Source organism: Zosterops lateralis (genome assembly GCF_965231275.1).
Source record: "Zosterops lateralis genome assembly, chromosome: Z".
Lineage (NCBI taxonomy): Eukaryota > Metazoa > Chordata > Aves > Passeriformes > Zosteropidae > Zosterops > Zosterops lateralis.
This window is the reverse complement of record NC_139800.1, coordinates 39,048,953-39,063,833: the sequence shown is the minus strand read 5'-3', so window position 1 is coordinate 39,063,833 and position 14,881 is coordinate 39,048,953. Positions and strand designations below refer to the sequence as shown.

Here is a 14,881-nt window from a genome sequence, read left to right as displayed (position 1 = left end):
AACAGGTCTTTCACAATAGATCAATTAAAATTCACTGGTTTAAAAACAGTTTAAATTTGGTTGTATTCAGGTTTTAAAATCCTCTGTGGTAATTTTTAAAATAATCATCACATTTTCATTAACTGAAATCTATACTACAAATAGATGAGTTTCAAACTCTCCCTCTGAAGGAAGCATCAACAACATAGTCTAAATATTTTGTTTCAACATGCACATCACATCTTTTCTTGTCGCAATATCTACCATAAAAACTGTCTCTCACCTACCAGTATCTGAAAATAGTGCTTCAGGTCCTGTCAAAAGCTCTCAAGGGCTGTATTTCTCTGATGAAAACACCCTTCTCTTTCTTCCTGAGAACGACCCAGTTAAATACAAATACACGAAAATTTTGTCTCCTGAATACAGATATCTAAAAAGGTTATTAATTTCTTGTCATTGAAACTACATAGTGACTCTGAAACTTTATTTGTTACACCCACTTACTGTCATCTTGTTGAACACACTAAGTAATATGTCTACCAAGCCTAAGAAGGCATAGCCAGAAAGCATTCTGGATCTTCTGCCCTTTGTCTCATTACACAAACTGACATGATTGCTTACCTGCTGGAACACAACTTCATCCTTCTTCATTTTCTTTTTGCTGCTTTTTCTGATCCTCCAGTTTTTCTGAAACCATTTTGTGACCTGGAGTTCAAAATCATGGTACGTTTTTAGGTAGAAGATGCAACCTGATTGTAGTTACTCAGCATTAGCAAAAAGCTATAAAGACACTCAAGAAAACGTTTTCATTGCTTCACCGGAGAGGAAAAAGCACTTTTCCTTTCCAAAGTGATGTGGTGTGAGGTGATCTGGTTATTACTCGCACATGATCAAAGCGCGAGGTGATCATCTTAGAGCTCTTGGTTTAAGGGGTTTTGCACAAAGAACATCCTGATGTCAGACCAGATTGCCAAACGGGAAGTTATCACAGCAGTATGAAAAACTCGTGGGGAAAACCTCCGCGATTTCTCCTTTACACCTTCTGTTTTAAGTAAAAGATTTATTTCCAGCCACCCACTCGAACAATGTCCCAGACTACCAACGCCAAACCTGGATGGCGTGGTTGTTATTATTTAATAAAGTATTTAATAAAGTATTTAATAACGCTTGCTGGTTTGGGTTTTTTTTCCCCCAAACTAATATTTTTACTCTTAATACGAAAGCAATTCATTTTTAAAGCAAAAGCGTGGCAGGGTGGGGATGGTGTATCAGGTAGAAAACTCCACGAGCAGATCTGCAAGGGGAAGAAGCGGGAGCAGCGTAACAGCTGTGAAAGGTTTCCTTCTCACCTCGCCGTTCACTTGCTGGACGAGCTGACACTCCTTCCACGTCTGTGTCTCCTCCAGCAGGGGCTGCACGGGGGAGAAAGCGCAGGGTGAGGCGGGGCTGCCCGCGGAGGATCCGCTGCGCTCCGCGGGGCCCCGAGGCGGCGGGCGCGGGGGAAGCGAGCCCCGACCGCCGCCGGCCCGCGGAGCCGCGCCCGCTCCTTCCCGCCCCGTCCCGTTCCGCCCCGGGCCACGCCGCCCTGCCCGGGCTCGGCAGCGGCACACCGCAGCTCTTAGTAGGAAATGAAACACCTCCGCAGGGTCCCCCGGCCCCGCGCCCCGGCCCCCGGAGCCTCGCGGAGAGGAGGAGCCTGCCTTAAAGACGTCAGGGCCCGCCGGCTCCGGGGCAGCCCGGCCGGGCTGAGCACCGCGCCTGAGACACCGCCAGCCCGGCGGCCTTGGGCTCGGCTCGGCTCGGCTCGGCCCGGCCCGGCCCGGCCCGGCCCGGCTCGGCTCGGCTCGGCTCGGCCCGGCTTGGCCCGGCCCGGCTCGGCTCGGCCCGGCCCCGCTGTCCCGCCCGGCAGGTGCGGAGCCGGGCCCGGCCACTGGCGGTGCTGTCGCCAACCCGCGCTCCCTTGGACAGCGTCGCGGACGGGAGGGCTATTCGTACCCTCCACATCCATGCTCCTCACGGTTTGCAGCCTAATTATTAAATATACCCTCTCGCTTCGAGACCTTTACTATGGAAGTTTTCCTGTGAGCCTTCCTATAAGCACGCTCTGTTACAGGTCTTTACGGGCAGAGGAATGGCCTAGTGGGGATAGATAGTTCAAGAAAGCATGACCACCACTAACTGCTTGAATATTGGCCTTGCTACTTCCTCTCACCTCCAGCATCCAACTGCTAAACTACCTTGGAGAGTCTGAAATGCATCTTAGAAGGAAGATCCAAAGCAACTTCGTAGGTATACTGCACCTCAGCAAGGCCTTTATCGAGGCCTCGGGTGAAGGCTTTATTTATTCAACAAGATGCTGCAAGCAGGTGATAAAATTTAGGCATGGGACTTCATCAGGTATTCTTGCACCCTTAGAAGAGGATATTTAAACTCCAGCATGTCGGGAGATTCTACAATTATGTCAACCATGCAAAATCCAAATACTATTAATTCCTAAGTTAGGATTTTATCTAGTGTTTTTGTGTTTATATTTAAAAAACAAGAGGCAATAAAGGATAGAGTGCCTCATACTTGTTATAGTTAAAATGATGTTACAAAAGTATTGTCAGTATTTTAAAAGTTATTCATACTCTTATACTATATATTGCTATATTCCCTGAAAGCTTCAAAAGGAACTGTGCTCTAGCAAAAGAATAGGGCACATTAAAGCATGCGTGTAAGCAAACCCTCAATATATAGAATTAGATGTACTTTGTAAACAGATTTTAGTGAATAAAGGTAGATCCAATGAGTGTGTATTAAATCTTGAGAGTATCCCTTTCTCACTTGAAAAAAAAAGTCTCCTAGCCTTTTTGTTTTACTGCCACAACATCCTTCTTTCAAGATCAAAAGCTTTAGATCAAAGCCAAGATCAAACTCAATGCTTTAAATAGAAACAACTTAACTATGAAGCATTAAACAAAGAAGAACTTTTTAACAGACATATCACAATAGAAAATCTTACTGTAGTTTTTTACTTCACACTTACAGCAGGTCTACTGAAACTCGTATAAACAACATATTTTTATTTTGTAAAGCCATAATAGATTTTTCTGCTAAATGGTAATTCTGAAAGTGCCTACAAATTGACTCTTGAATGGAGTGTATTTAAATTAAGAAAGATGAACAGAACATAGTTCAAAGGGAATGAAGAAAAAATCATGTTAATGGCAAACACAAATTAATGCAACTACTTAAACAGTATTTCCTTGGATCAGTTAACAGATTAGACTCTGCATTCCCACAGAAGTAGTTATGGGACCATAGAAACAATGAAACATATTTATACTTCAAGACCTTAAAAGAATTGCACTTCCTTTCCTGTGAAATGTTTAGAGAAAACTAGGTGGAAAAAGGTTACGAGATAGTGATTTTCAGACCTACAGATCCTGAGGCTGGTGTGGGATGAAAATCACACAAACATACTGTGTGTTCAAACTCGGAAGAGGCTCTTGTTTTCTTGTTAGTAGCTGAACAGCAGTGAAGGAAATTCAAGAGGAATTGTTACTGACTTTTTATGGTAATATACCTTTGTGGAGCCGACATCTGGGGTTCCCTGGTGCTGACTGCTGTGCACATCCTAACTTGAACATTCACCTACTCTTAAGATGATAGCACTGCAATGTAAGGTAGGAGCCAACTTGCCAATACAGATAGCCTGCAGAAGACAAAAAGCAGTGGCAGAAATAGGGTGGGCCTAACAAGCGGTGGTCACAGCACAGCACTGACAGTGTCTCTTGTCAGCCAAGTCTTATCTCTGTTTATTGAAGTGTCAGTAAGATTTAGTTTGTAATCAGAGCAGGAACTTTTGCTGGGAGTGGGAGAGAGCAGGGAAAAGAGAGAGCAGGAAGATGAAAAGAAAAGGGGAGCCATGAAAGAGGAGTGAACAAGGCAAGAAAAAGGAGGGGAGGAAAGATGTTTTAAGAACATTCTGTCTCCTACTGTATTCCTCCATACTTGAAAAACTTACTTACACCAGATAAAATGGTGATGTCACACCAAATTTAAAATGGGAATGATTGCATTACCCCCCATCAACAGTCCTATTTGCTGTCCACATGACTGGCTGTCATACTTAAATCCCTTCTCAACAGAAATTTAAAGATTAATCTGTCCTGCATGTCCTTCTTTACTCGGGAAGATCATCTTTCAGAGACTGCTAATGGATCTGTCCTATACAACAGTTACGATAGGGAACAAGGAACGTATTAGGATCCCTCATTCTTTCAGCAGCAGGATTAAATGGAACTGAATTTTGAAAAACTGGAGGGGAGGTAGTGCTTTCTACGACTTGGGTGAATACAGACCAAATATCCTGGTCTTAGGCAATGATTACGCCAACTCTTACTCAAGTCAGACCAGATCCCAAGCATACAATGAACATGCAGAATCATACACAGCCTAGAAAACAAGAGAATATTTTTGCAGCAAACTCTTTCATTTTACATTGAAACAGGAATGGTTTTGGGTCATTCTGGCTGTGATTGCTACTAACAGTATTTCATAACTCAGTGAAAAACTACAATCATGAAGTTTTCCTTTGCATAGGTTGCCTATAACTTCAGCTTCTCTGTGCTACTCTTATGCAAAAACAACCAGTATTAATAAACTAAGAAGGTAGTTTTACCCAAGGTGAACACTGAATCGATACCATTTTGTTGGCTTTCTAATAGTCTTCAGATAGTGGAAGGCAAAAAGAAAAAATGGAAAATGCAAGAATAAAAATCTTTACAGTAAACAAACTTCAGAAGAGCTCTTGAAAAGTAGAGGAAATTGACAACTAATGCAGTCAAGCCATTTTCCAACCTCTCATTTCTAGAATCTCAATTACTGAATTTTACATCACACATATATCTCAACATTTATATATCCAGATCTACGTGGACACCAGCAACTACACAGAAGAAGTAATTTTCTCCTACAAGATATAGCTAACTTCACCAGTATACAAATTGCAGTTTTGTACCTTTCTACACACTCCCATTGAACAGAAAACAAAATACAATTTCCCCTCCCAGTTTCATTCTACCATACTAGAATAACACAGGCTACTTTCTCAGGCTAATGCCATCATCAGTGTGACATCAGAAAAGGATAATTTAAAGGGGAATGAAAAGGGGAAAAGAAGTACAGTAGTTTAAATTAAAAAATTAGCTTACTTGTAAACTAAGAATACAATGTGTCCTCAGAATAATCTATATCACCTGAAAATAGTTTCAGCATGAAAACTGTGGCTTCTAATCTTTTGCAAAAAGGTTCAGAAAATGAAAATACAGAAAACTATTTTATCTGGTAGCTCACTAGATCATTAAGTATGGCTTGAAACATTTGACTGGGAAACAATTGCAAGGATTTTAAAACACTACTTCTACCAGGATTTTCCAGGGAGACTAAGGAGGCAGTGGGCTACATCTGAAAATTACAAGATAACTGGTGTATCCACATTGCAAGAAACAGTATATCATCACCACATAAAAATTACTGAAAAAGAAATCCAACCCAGAATGTGCTCCTGTTAAAACAGCAAGTTCTCCAACTGATTTTGAGCATTCTTCATACTTTATCCACTGAAATGAAAAATCAAGTTTTTCTGACATTATTAATTTTTTAGGAAAGATGCTAATTTATATTGATGTCATAAATCTAAATGTTGTAATTCCTCTGAGACTTGCTATGCTGGTATAAACACACTCTTTTCAGATCAGCATGCTGTGTCTGGTATTTTTCAATGTAATGTCCCTCCAGAGGAATTCTGTTCAAGTCAAATTTGCTCCTCCTGAAACTGTCTGTATCTCCAAGGGACAAAAACCTCTTGAAACAATAACTTTGAGGATGTACCTTCAGTACACTGCAACAAGACTTTAATATATTGTGGCAGGAATATTTTTTCAAAGTGGTTATGCAAATATTTCCTTGATATCCACATTGGCAACTATGCTTTGTGAAGAAAGTTCCTAGGTACAGATAAGTCACTGTAACCACTTATTTAGTTGCATGATCAGATTCATCATCTGACAAAGAAAATATCTCTGACCACCTGACCATGGGATCTCTAAATAATAAGCTTATTACTAAAATAATCTTACATAACATGTAAGATAAATAATTTATGTATCATATTAGATTATATTATCTAGAATATGATAATACTTTCAGGATGTGCTAAAATGCTCTTTTTTTCAAAATTCCCCTCCTAATTTCACCAGATGCTCTCACTACTATGCAGGTGTCTCAAGCAAGTTAGAGAGGAAATGTCCCATGCCTCACTAGTATGGGAACAGAGTCTCTGGTATTGGCAGCAAGCACCTCCTAGCTTGAGAGAGAGAGAGAGAGAGAGCACACCATGAGGCAACCTGTTGCTTTACCTGAATCACCTCAGAGAGGACATGAGGAAGTGGGATGGAAAACATGCCTCTGCACTAACAGTATGCTTATGTGAGCCAAAAGGAAGAACAGGTATCACAGGAAATTCGTCAAGGCTCACTCCAGTTACCAAAGGGCAAGTTCTCCCTCAGACAATAGAAGGACTGATGTAACATCTGGTCCTCTTGAAGGAACCTCACTTTGTATTTTCAAGAAGTGAGCAATGAGTGCCATGACCAGACCTAGAGGGGCCCTGACTCCAGCCAGGTAGAGGAAAGGGACAGTCAGATCTATTGGACTGTATGGATCCCATACCCAGGCACATGAGACATGCAAGGGTATGGCACCAGAGCACAGTGCACTCAGATGCCATCAGGATATGCAGGGTTAGAATCCATCTCTATTTCTGGGGTGACAAAGGAATCCCAACACCTGACTGTACTGGAAACTGGAGTGAGCCTGGCTGGGAATGAATGACAAAAACACCCCACTGTGACTGGCCCAGAAGCTGCATGGATCTGACACAGATTACCTCAGGAGAGGGTATTTCAAGGACCTCAAAGGACACAGTTAGGCTTTTGGGATAGCTCTGTGGAGACAGAGGAAATTAGACAGCTGAATACCTTGCCTGTTCTCTCAGAGGACCCTTCTGCTGTGGAGCTGCTGAGGGTCAAAGAACAGGTACTGATCTCTACCACATCACTGCACTGCAGCAAAACTGCACCAGCTGGGACTCTGTGGTCTCCACCCATGAGATGATTTGTGAGCTGGAGACCCAGGGAGTGGTCAGCAAGCCTCACTCACCCCTTAACAGCCCTATATGGCCAGTGTGTGAGTCCAATGGAGGATGGAAACTGACAGTGGACTATCATGACCTGAATGAAGCCATGCCACCTCTGAGCACTGCTGTGCTGGATGTGCTGGAATTTCAGTATGGACTGGAGTCCAAGGCAGCAAAGTAGTGCCACCATTGACACTGCTAATGTGCTTTTCTCCATTCCTTTAGCAGCAGAGGTTTAGTCATGCCACAGTTTGCTTTCAGCTGGTGGGGTGTGTACTTGAAATCAACTGTCCCATGTGTAGAAACACAGCCGTGGAATTTGCCATGGATTGATCCAGACTGCACTGGAAAAGGGTGAGGCTCCAAGACACTTGCAGTACATTGATAGCATCACAGTATGGGGCAACACAGAAGAGGAAATTTTTGAGAAAGGGGAGAAGATAACCCAAATCCTTCTGAAGGCTAGTTTTGCCATAAAGCAAAGTAAGGTCAAGGGATCTGCCCAGAAAATTCAGTATTTAGGAATAAAATATCAAGATGGATATCATTAGAGTCCAACAGACATGGTTAGCAAAGTAGCAGCTATGTCTCTGTCCTGAGTATCCCAAAATGTTACTGTATTCCATACCTCTCCGTGCCCAAAAATCATTACTGTCTCTATAAGATCCTATGGCTGGCAAACAAAGGCAGGGCCTGGGGCTGTCCCAGGACCTTTAAAAGTCAAGGTACTCCGGCAGAATCTCTCTGTTGCCTCTCTCTGGCCGCTTGGCTTGCCTTTTAGCTTTTCCTTGCCTGTGCTTGCAACAGTAGCAACTCAAGAGGCTGCATTTCACAATCAAAAACTGTTTCACAGTGAATTTTGCAACACCTGACTGCAGGCCTAGAGGAGCAGAGCAGCCCCACTGGATGCAGCCACCCCAGGCCACCAGCAGTGCCTGGCTGAGGTGGAAAGGCACTGCCATCTGCTGCTAAAAGGAAAGCCAAGGCCCCCCACGAGTCCTACACCCCAGCCGAGTTCCAGCTGTCAGATTTGCCAGCTGCATTTGCCAACGGAGCGGCTGCCTGCCCCCCAGGATGGGGAGGGCAGCCACCATCTGCCCTCTGTTTCCCAACAGTGGCTGCCCATGCCTGGTGCTGTTTTAGGGAAGGGGATATGCCTCCATTTTGAGTTTCTCTTCGTTGCTGGGGAGTCCATGAGATTTCACCAACTTTGTAACTATGCAACTAGTGACTATTACTGTTATTTTTTACCTGATACTATTTAAGTTTTTTAGCAAACTATTATTTTTTCACCGGTAACAACTACTCGTACTTATTTCTCCTTATTGGTGAAAAGGGGTTGATTCAAACTAACTCACTTTAGAGTGTCCCCTTTAAACTTAAACCCCCTTAAACTTGGTCTTAAACCAAGATAGTCATCACTGACCAGCAAAAAGGAAACCCAGGCATCCCTAGGCACTGAGAGTTTTTGGAAGATGGTTATTCCTGACTGCAGTCAGACTGTAAACCCTCTCTATCATGTGACATAGAAAAAAAAATATTTCAAGTGGGGTCCTGAACAACAACAAGCTTTTGAACCCCGTCACCCAGGGATCTTGGAATTAATCACTAACTGTCCCGAAGACAAAAATTTCAGACCATCATCACTGGAAGAGGAAAAGGTGACATTCGCTGAGGAGCTCCCACCACATAGCCAGCTACCTGAAAATGAAAATCGATACACTTTCTCCACTGACAGTTCCTGCCATATTGTAGAGATACATCCTAGAAAGCAGCTGTTGGAGCCCTACGCAGAGAGCCGCAGAAGCAGTCATGTTGAAGAGCTGAAAGCTGCCCAGCTGGCTTTAGATATCGCTGAATGAGAGAAGTGGCCGGCACTGTATCTCTACAGTGACTCATGGATGATGTCAAATGCTGGAAGGTGGAGGTGGCTGGAATGATGGAAAAAGACCAATTGGGAGTGCAGAGACAAACCCACCTGAGCTGCTGAACTGTGGCAAGATGTCACTGCCTGGATAGAGAAGCTGCTGTAGAAGTACATGGTGAGATGCACATGCGCCCAAGAGTTGGGCTACTGAAGTGCAACAAGGGATGGGTGGATTGAGCTGCCAAGATTAAAATGTCTCAGGAAGATGTGGCAACGTAAGGGGAATTATTTTTGACTGGTGGACCCATGACATCTCTAGTCATCAGAGAAGAGATCCAACATCCAGATGAGCTCATGATCTAGGGATGGGCTTAGCCATGGATTCTATATCCCAGGTTATCCATAACTGTGAAACATGTGCTGGGATCAAGCAAGCCAAGTAAAGCCTCTATGGTAGATGATGGTCAAAGTAGAAATAAGGGAAGGCCTGGCAGATCAGTTACCTCACGCTACTGCAGGCCTGCCAGGGCAAGTGCTATGTGCTCTTGTCAACAACTCCTGGATGGCTGGAGAAGTATCCTGTGCCTTACATCACTGCCTGGAACACCATCCTGGGCCTTGGAAAGCAAGTCCTGTGATGACCTGGCACCCCTGAGAGAACAGAGACAGACAATGGGACTCATTTTCAAAACAACCTCCTGAACAATCAGGACAGGGAACAGAGTATTGTCTGTATCATATTCCCTATCATTCACCAGTCTCTGGGAAGATTGAACAGTACAATGGACTGTTAAAAACCACATTGAAAGCAATGGGTGCTGGGACTCTTCTAACACTGGCTCTACTTTTAGCTAAGGCTGTCTTGGTTAGTTAACACTCCAGGCTCTACCAGTAAATCTGTCTCTGCCCAGTTAAAACCTCCATGTACTGTAGAATGGGACAAAATCCCCATAATGCATACAAGAAAATTTGTAGTGGATTAGTCCTGCCTCAAGCAAAGGTAAACATCCTTGGGATTATTTTTGCTCAAGGACCTGAGGACACTTGGTGGGTAATGCAGGACCAGGAAACGTGATGTGTACCTCAAGGGGATTTGATTTTGTGGTGAGACGAGTCTGTAATGTTGAATTGTATAATATTAGTTGCTGAATGACACTGGCAGTGTATGCCAGAACTACCATGGACAATGCTTCAGCAGTCATGAGCTCCTGATGTAGACTGCAACCCCAACAGTACACCAGCTCTCCTGCCCTGGAAGACATCTAGAATGCATAGAATCCACAATTATGGACTAAATGAACTCAACAGACAACTTGGAGGAATGGGTCTTGATTACAGAAATTATACCTGTGCTTGTATATATGTATATAGTTGGAATGGGTAGGATCTGGGCATGATATAAATGGTAAAGAATAATGGGTGGATAATGTCCTAGTTTCAGCCAAGACAGAGCTCATTTTTTGCAGTAGTTGAGAGAGTGTGTGGCTAAGACCTGGATGTTACTTGATAGAACTCACTTGTTTGTTGAATTTCTCATGGAAGAAGTAAAATACACCTTCCAGAGGTATTGAAATTTGAGTTTTACTGATCCAATGGAACAATCAAAAATACTTCTGACAACTTTAGCAGTGAAACATATTCAAAACAAAAGTTGTCTAGCCTCTGGCCATTATATACTGCTAACCCATATGTTAAGGACAATTAACCATAAACTGAACTATGACATATACTAGCTCTGTCAGCCAATAGACTTTTTGAAACTATCTTTCTCCAGACATTCTCATTTCAGCATTTAAATTCCTCTTTGATCTTAGAAAGGAATTGACAGAATAGATTAAGTACTCCTTCTTTATGGAGATGGAACAAGTTTCAGAATAATCACTTATTTTCCATGATTTAAGAGAAGGTGATCAACATCTTGTCTTCAGTTTGACTCTAAAGCATCAGTAAGTAAAAAGGAGATCAGGAAGGTACTATAAACTAGAAATATCTCAACATTGCTCCTACCGACTTGTTGGAAGACAATGAACTGATGGAGATGGAATGAAGACAGTTACAGAGACTTAGTTACGATCTCCTCTCAAGAAGTATTCAGTAACTCAGAATTTCTGCAGAGTGCTGAAAAATGCATAGGGCTCAAAAGCAAGAACTTCCATTTTCAAGTCTAGCCAGCTGGAAATACAGCAGTAGCATCTGAACCCTCAGGATCACTCTTGAGTTTCTGACTCAATCACTACACATGAATCCACAGGCCACAGTTTTTTAAGTCAGCACACAGAGGGCTGCATGGATTTCAGATACAATATATATGTTGCAATACTTCTTCCCCACGTATTCACTCCTTACAGTCACAAATAAGTTTTTTTTAAAAGGTTAGGGAAAATTTCCAGGAAGTAAAATGTGTGTTCTTTTAAAAACCATAGACCACTCTGGAGGATATATAGCAACTTGTTCCTGTCACATAAGATTTTAACCTCAATTTCTGGCCCAATTCTTTATCTTCCTGAACTAAAAAGATCTCAAATATTGTTTCCTAGAGTAGTATTTGACTTCCTGTTATTTCATAACCTGGTTCCAATTCATTAAAATTACTTATAAGGAATCTGAAACTGGAGAGGTTTCAGATATCTCAAAGGCTACTCTTTCCTAATTATACACTAATATAGAAAATTTTTCTGGCAATGTAGCATGAAAAATACTTTAAATCTTTATGGTTTGTTTCCATTGAGTAACGAAAACAATAAGCAGACTAAAAATTAATTGGTCCTAACTTCTATGCTTTTCTTGGGTGTTTTTACAAGCAATAATTAAAACCCATGTTTATTGCTATGCAAGCCCAGCTTTGTCCTTATTAGGCAAGTCTAGTTCAACATTTCTGTGTAAAAGAGGGCCTGTCCTCCCTCTATTTACTATGTTTCTACCTCCTGAGTAGGTGGGAGAGTGGGAGCTTAGGAACGTGAACTTGATCCAGCATTGATCAGTCAGGCAGCAAACTGTTATTGTTCTTTAAATACCAAACATAACTCCTTTCTAGAATGGATAAGCTCAGTCATTTTGCACATAAGACAGCTTTTGTGTTCAGCAGTGCAGTTAACAGAAAAAGGGAATGAAAATGACTGCTTGAGATTTCTTAAACTTAAGAGACATTCTAATGAACAAACACACAGAATCCAGTACACAATTATTTCAGAAATGGAACATTTGTTTCAAATGCACTTCAACTTCTTGAATTTGTGCAGATTTACTATACTACTACAAGTATTTTACCTCTGAGCTACATGGCACTGAAAGGTAGTCTGAAGAAAAACTGAAGGACACTTGTGAAAATCTGGCTTTCACCTGGAGAGGCAAGCCAGTGTTTCAGTAGGTCATTAAACTAAAAACAGTAAAACATCCTTCTCATCCTTAATGTAGACTCATGGCTCCAGCTGAGAATCTCAAAAGCATTTTTTTTCTTAATTATTCAATTAATGGAGACTCCTAAAACTCTGTTTCAAACTTCACTTTTAGAAATTAGAACAACAGAGGCGTTAAAATGTTATGGTCAATGCTTTCAAGTCTAAATTTTAAGAATTATTATCTATATTCAGCCTGGACACCAAGTTAGTCAGTGCTTTGTGAACATCTCACTTGAGGCAGCATATTACCCAGTTTTAGAATGTGATCACACAATACTGTGTAACAGTGCTACTTGGATCTTCAGTGTCTTTTTTTCTCTCCAAATCAGCAATCATATGCAATGCAGAAGAAACCTACATCAAACCTTCTAAAATTATAACAAGACTTAAACCATGCCTGAACTTGAAGAGCTCTGTAATTAATTTGGGTCTTTACTGACCTTTAATGATGTATTTTTTTTATAAAAGCAATTTTCTTGAACTTTTCGAGGTGTTCTGGAAATGAAAATGCACCACTGTTGTGTCTCATTTAGCATATCTTAAGGGCAATAGGAATGGCTAAGTAAATTACAAGGCCATTTTATGCCAGTAACCTTCTTTAGCTCAACAGAGAATCTATTTAAATAATAACTGACCTTACAACTTTTTTGATAGCTTGTCACAAACAAAATACCAAATTCTCTCTGTACTATGATCTATCTAGAAGATCTTTCAGGTGGTTAGTATTTATCTAAAGCAATTTTCAAAGAGTCAAGAACATAAAGACAAAGTCTCTCTTGATTTATTTATCTTCATGATTCATCTGACTTATGCATGCTGTAGTACCATACACATTGTTTGCTTACATTTTTGTATTTTCCTAAATAATTTCTTCTAAGAAAATGGGATGCAATGTTGTCAGTACAACCGATAATGTAAACAAACCTCAGCACTGGTGATTCATATTCAAAAACTTTCTTATTGTGCTTGTTATCATTACAGAAGATATTAAATAATTTATATTGTTGACCTATACTCAATTAAATTTTTAAGAACTTTGGAAAGATAATTTCATCTTCCAATCTGCAACCATGATAACATAAAAAAAGGAAAAACAAACAAACCAATTTACTTGATGGGAAGTGCCTATTATTCAAATTGTGGTTTCCCTGTACAAGAGTAAGTACATATCTTAAGGTAGCTGCTATGCTTTCTTCAGATTATTTCTCAAACACAATTCAAACATCAGTTGAATCAGTTAGATTTTCTGCACTCATAGTAAAATACACACGAAAATGTCTTCAGATAAAAAACTAACAAGGAGTAAGCCTCAAACTTCAGCATTTGAACAGCAACCTTTTGCTCTTGGGACTAATATTTAATACCAGTTTTGAAACTAATCTAACAGATTCACTACCAAACTCTATTACGTACAGAATAAAATTGTATCCCTTTCCTGTTTTTTCTCCAAATCATTTATGTTTGATTGAGATTTTAACTTAACAGATCATTCTCACTGTCAATACCTACTAATTTTCTGTATCCCAAAAAATAAGAGCATTTTCCTTGTGTACTTTGTTCCAATGTTGCCATCTACTAATATATAGTTATTATGTACATCTAGAAAGAAAAACTGCATGATAAGATACAACTAACAATAACAAGAAATAGCAAGTGTTAACAATCCATAATTTTAACTTACATTCTCATCCAGTAAGAGTGACTTTAATGCAAGAAAAATGTTTTACCTCTGTAAAACCTAGGTAAACAACTGCTAAAGATAATTGAAGAGTTTAGTAAGAGCATTCTTTTAAAAAATATTTCAGTGTGGTTGGTTTGTTATTATTGACCATAACTGCTACCCTGTGAAGCATTTTCCTTAGAGCTATCCCTTCACCTATACTTTTGTCTTGGTAAAAGGAAACAGGAAATCTATAAAGCTTATAACTGGGGCAAAAGCCAGGACCCTCCTTAACAACATATTGCTTTATCAGAAATATTAAGTACTTGAACTGCTGTCGTAACATCCTCCTAAAATTTACAAAACCACAGAAGTACTCTACTTGTATTAATTTAGAACCCTTCAAAAACTGCATTTCAGTTCACATTTTTAAATACTTTTACAATGACTTTCCTTTGCATCCATTTCTTCTTCAAATAGGACAATCATGGAATCACAGAATGGTGTGGATTGAAAGGGACCTTAAAGACTATATAGTCCTAACTCACTTATCATGGGTAGGGACACAGTCCACTAGACCAGGTTGCTCAAATCCAAGAGTTAACCATTTACAAACAAAACCAGAAATACTATTAATAAACTAGTATTCACTACCAAAATATTTCTTTTGACTATATATTTCCAGACAGACATGCTGACAATTTACAAATAAGTCCACTAGTATATGGGCATTAAACTACTGCTTTATCACAGCCACAAAAAGCAGTACAGATGGGAGAAAATAATTAGATAGG

General features: G+C 40.5%; 1 protein-coding gene across 8 annotated transcripts in view; it reads right to left on the bottom strand.

Annotated features, from left to right (window-relative positions):
- AOPEP (aminopeptidase O (putative)) overlaps positions 1–14,881 on the bottom strand; it is a gene marked incomplete at its 3' end in the record, with an annotated part of 188,651 nt that overhangs the window by 74,373 nt on the left and 99,397 nt on the right. For all 8 annotated transcript variants that reach the window (XR_014592548.1, XM_083884198.1, XM_083884202.1 and 5 more), the window contains 2 exons: positions 1,329–1,391; positions 601–684 (listed from right to left, as the gene is read on the bottom strand). Coding sequence is in view for 7 of the 8 variants with exons in the window: in XM_083884198.1 (XP_083740324.1) it covers positions 601–684; positions 1,329–1,391 (147 nt within the window). The remainder of the gene's footprint in view (positions 1–600; positions 685–1,328; positions 1,392–14,881) is intronic.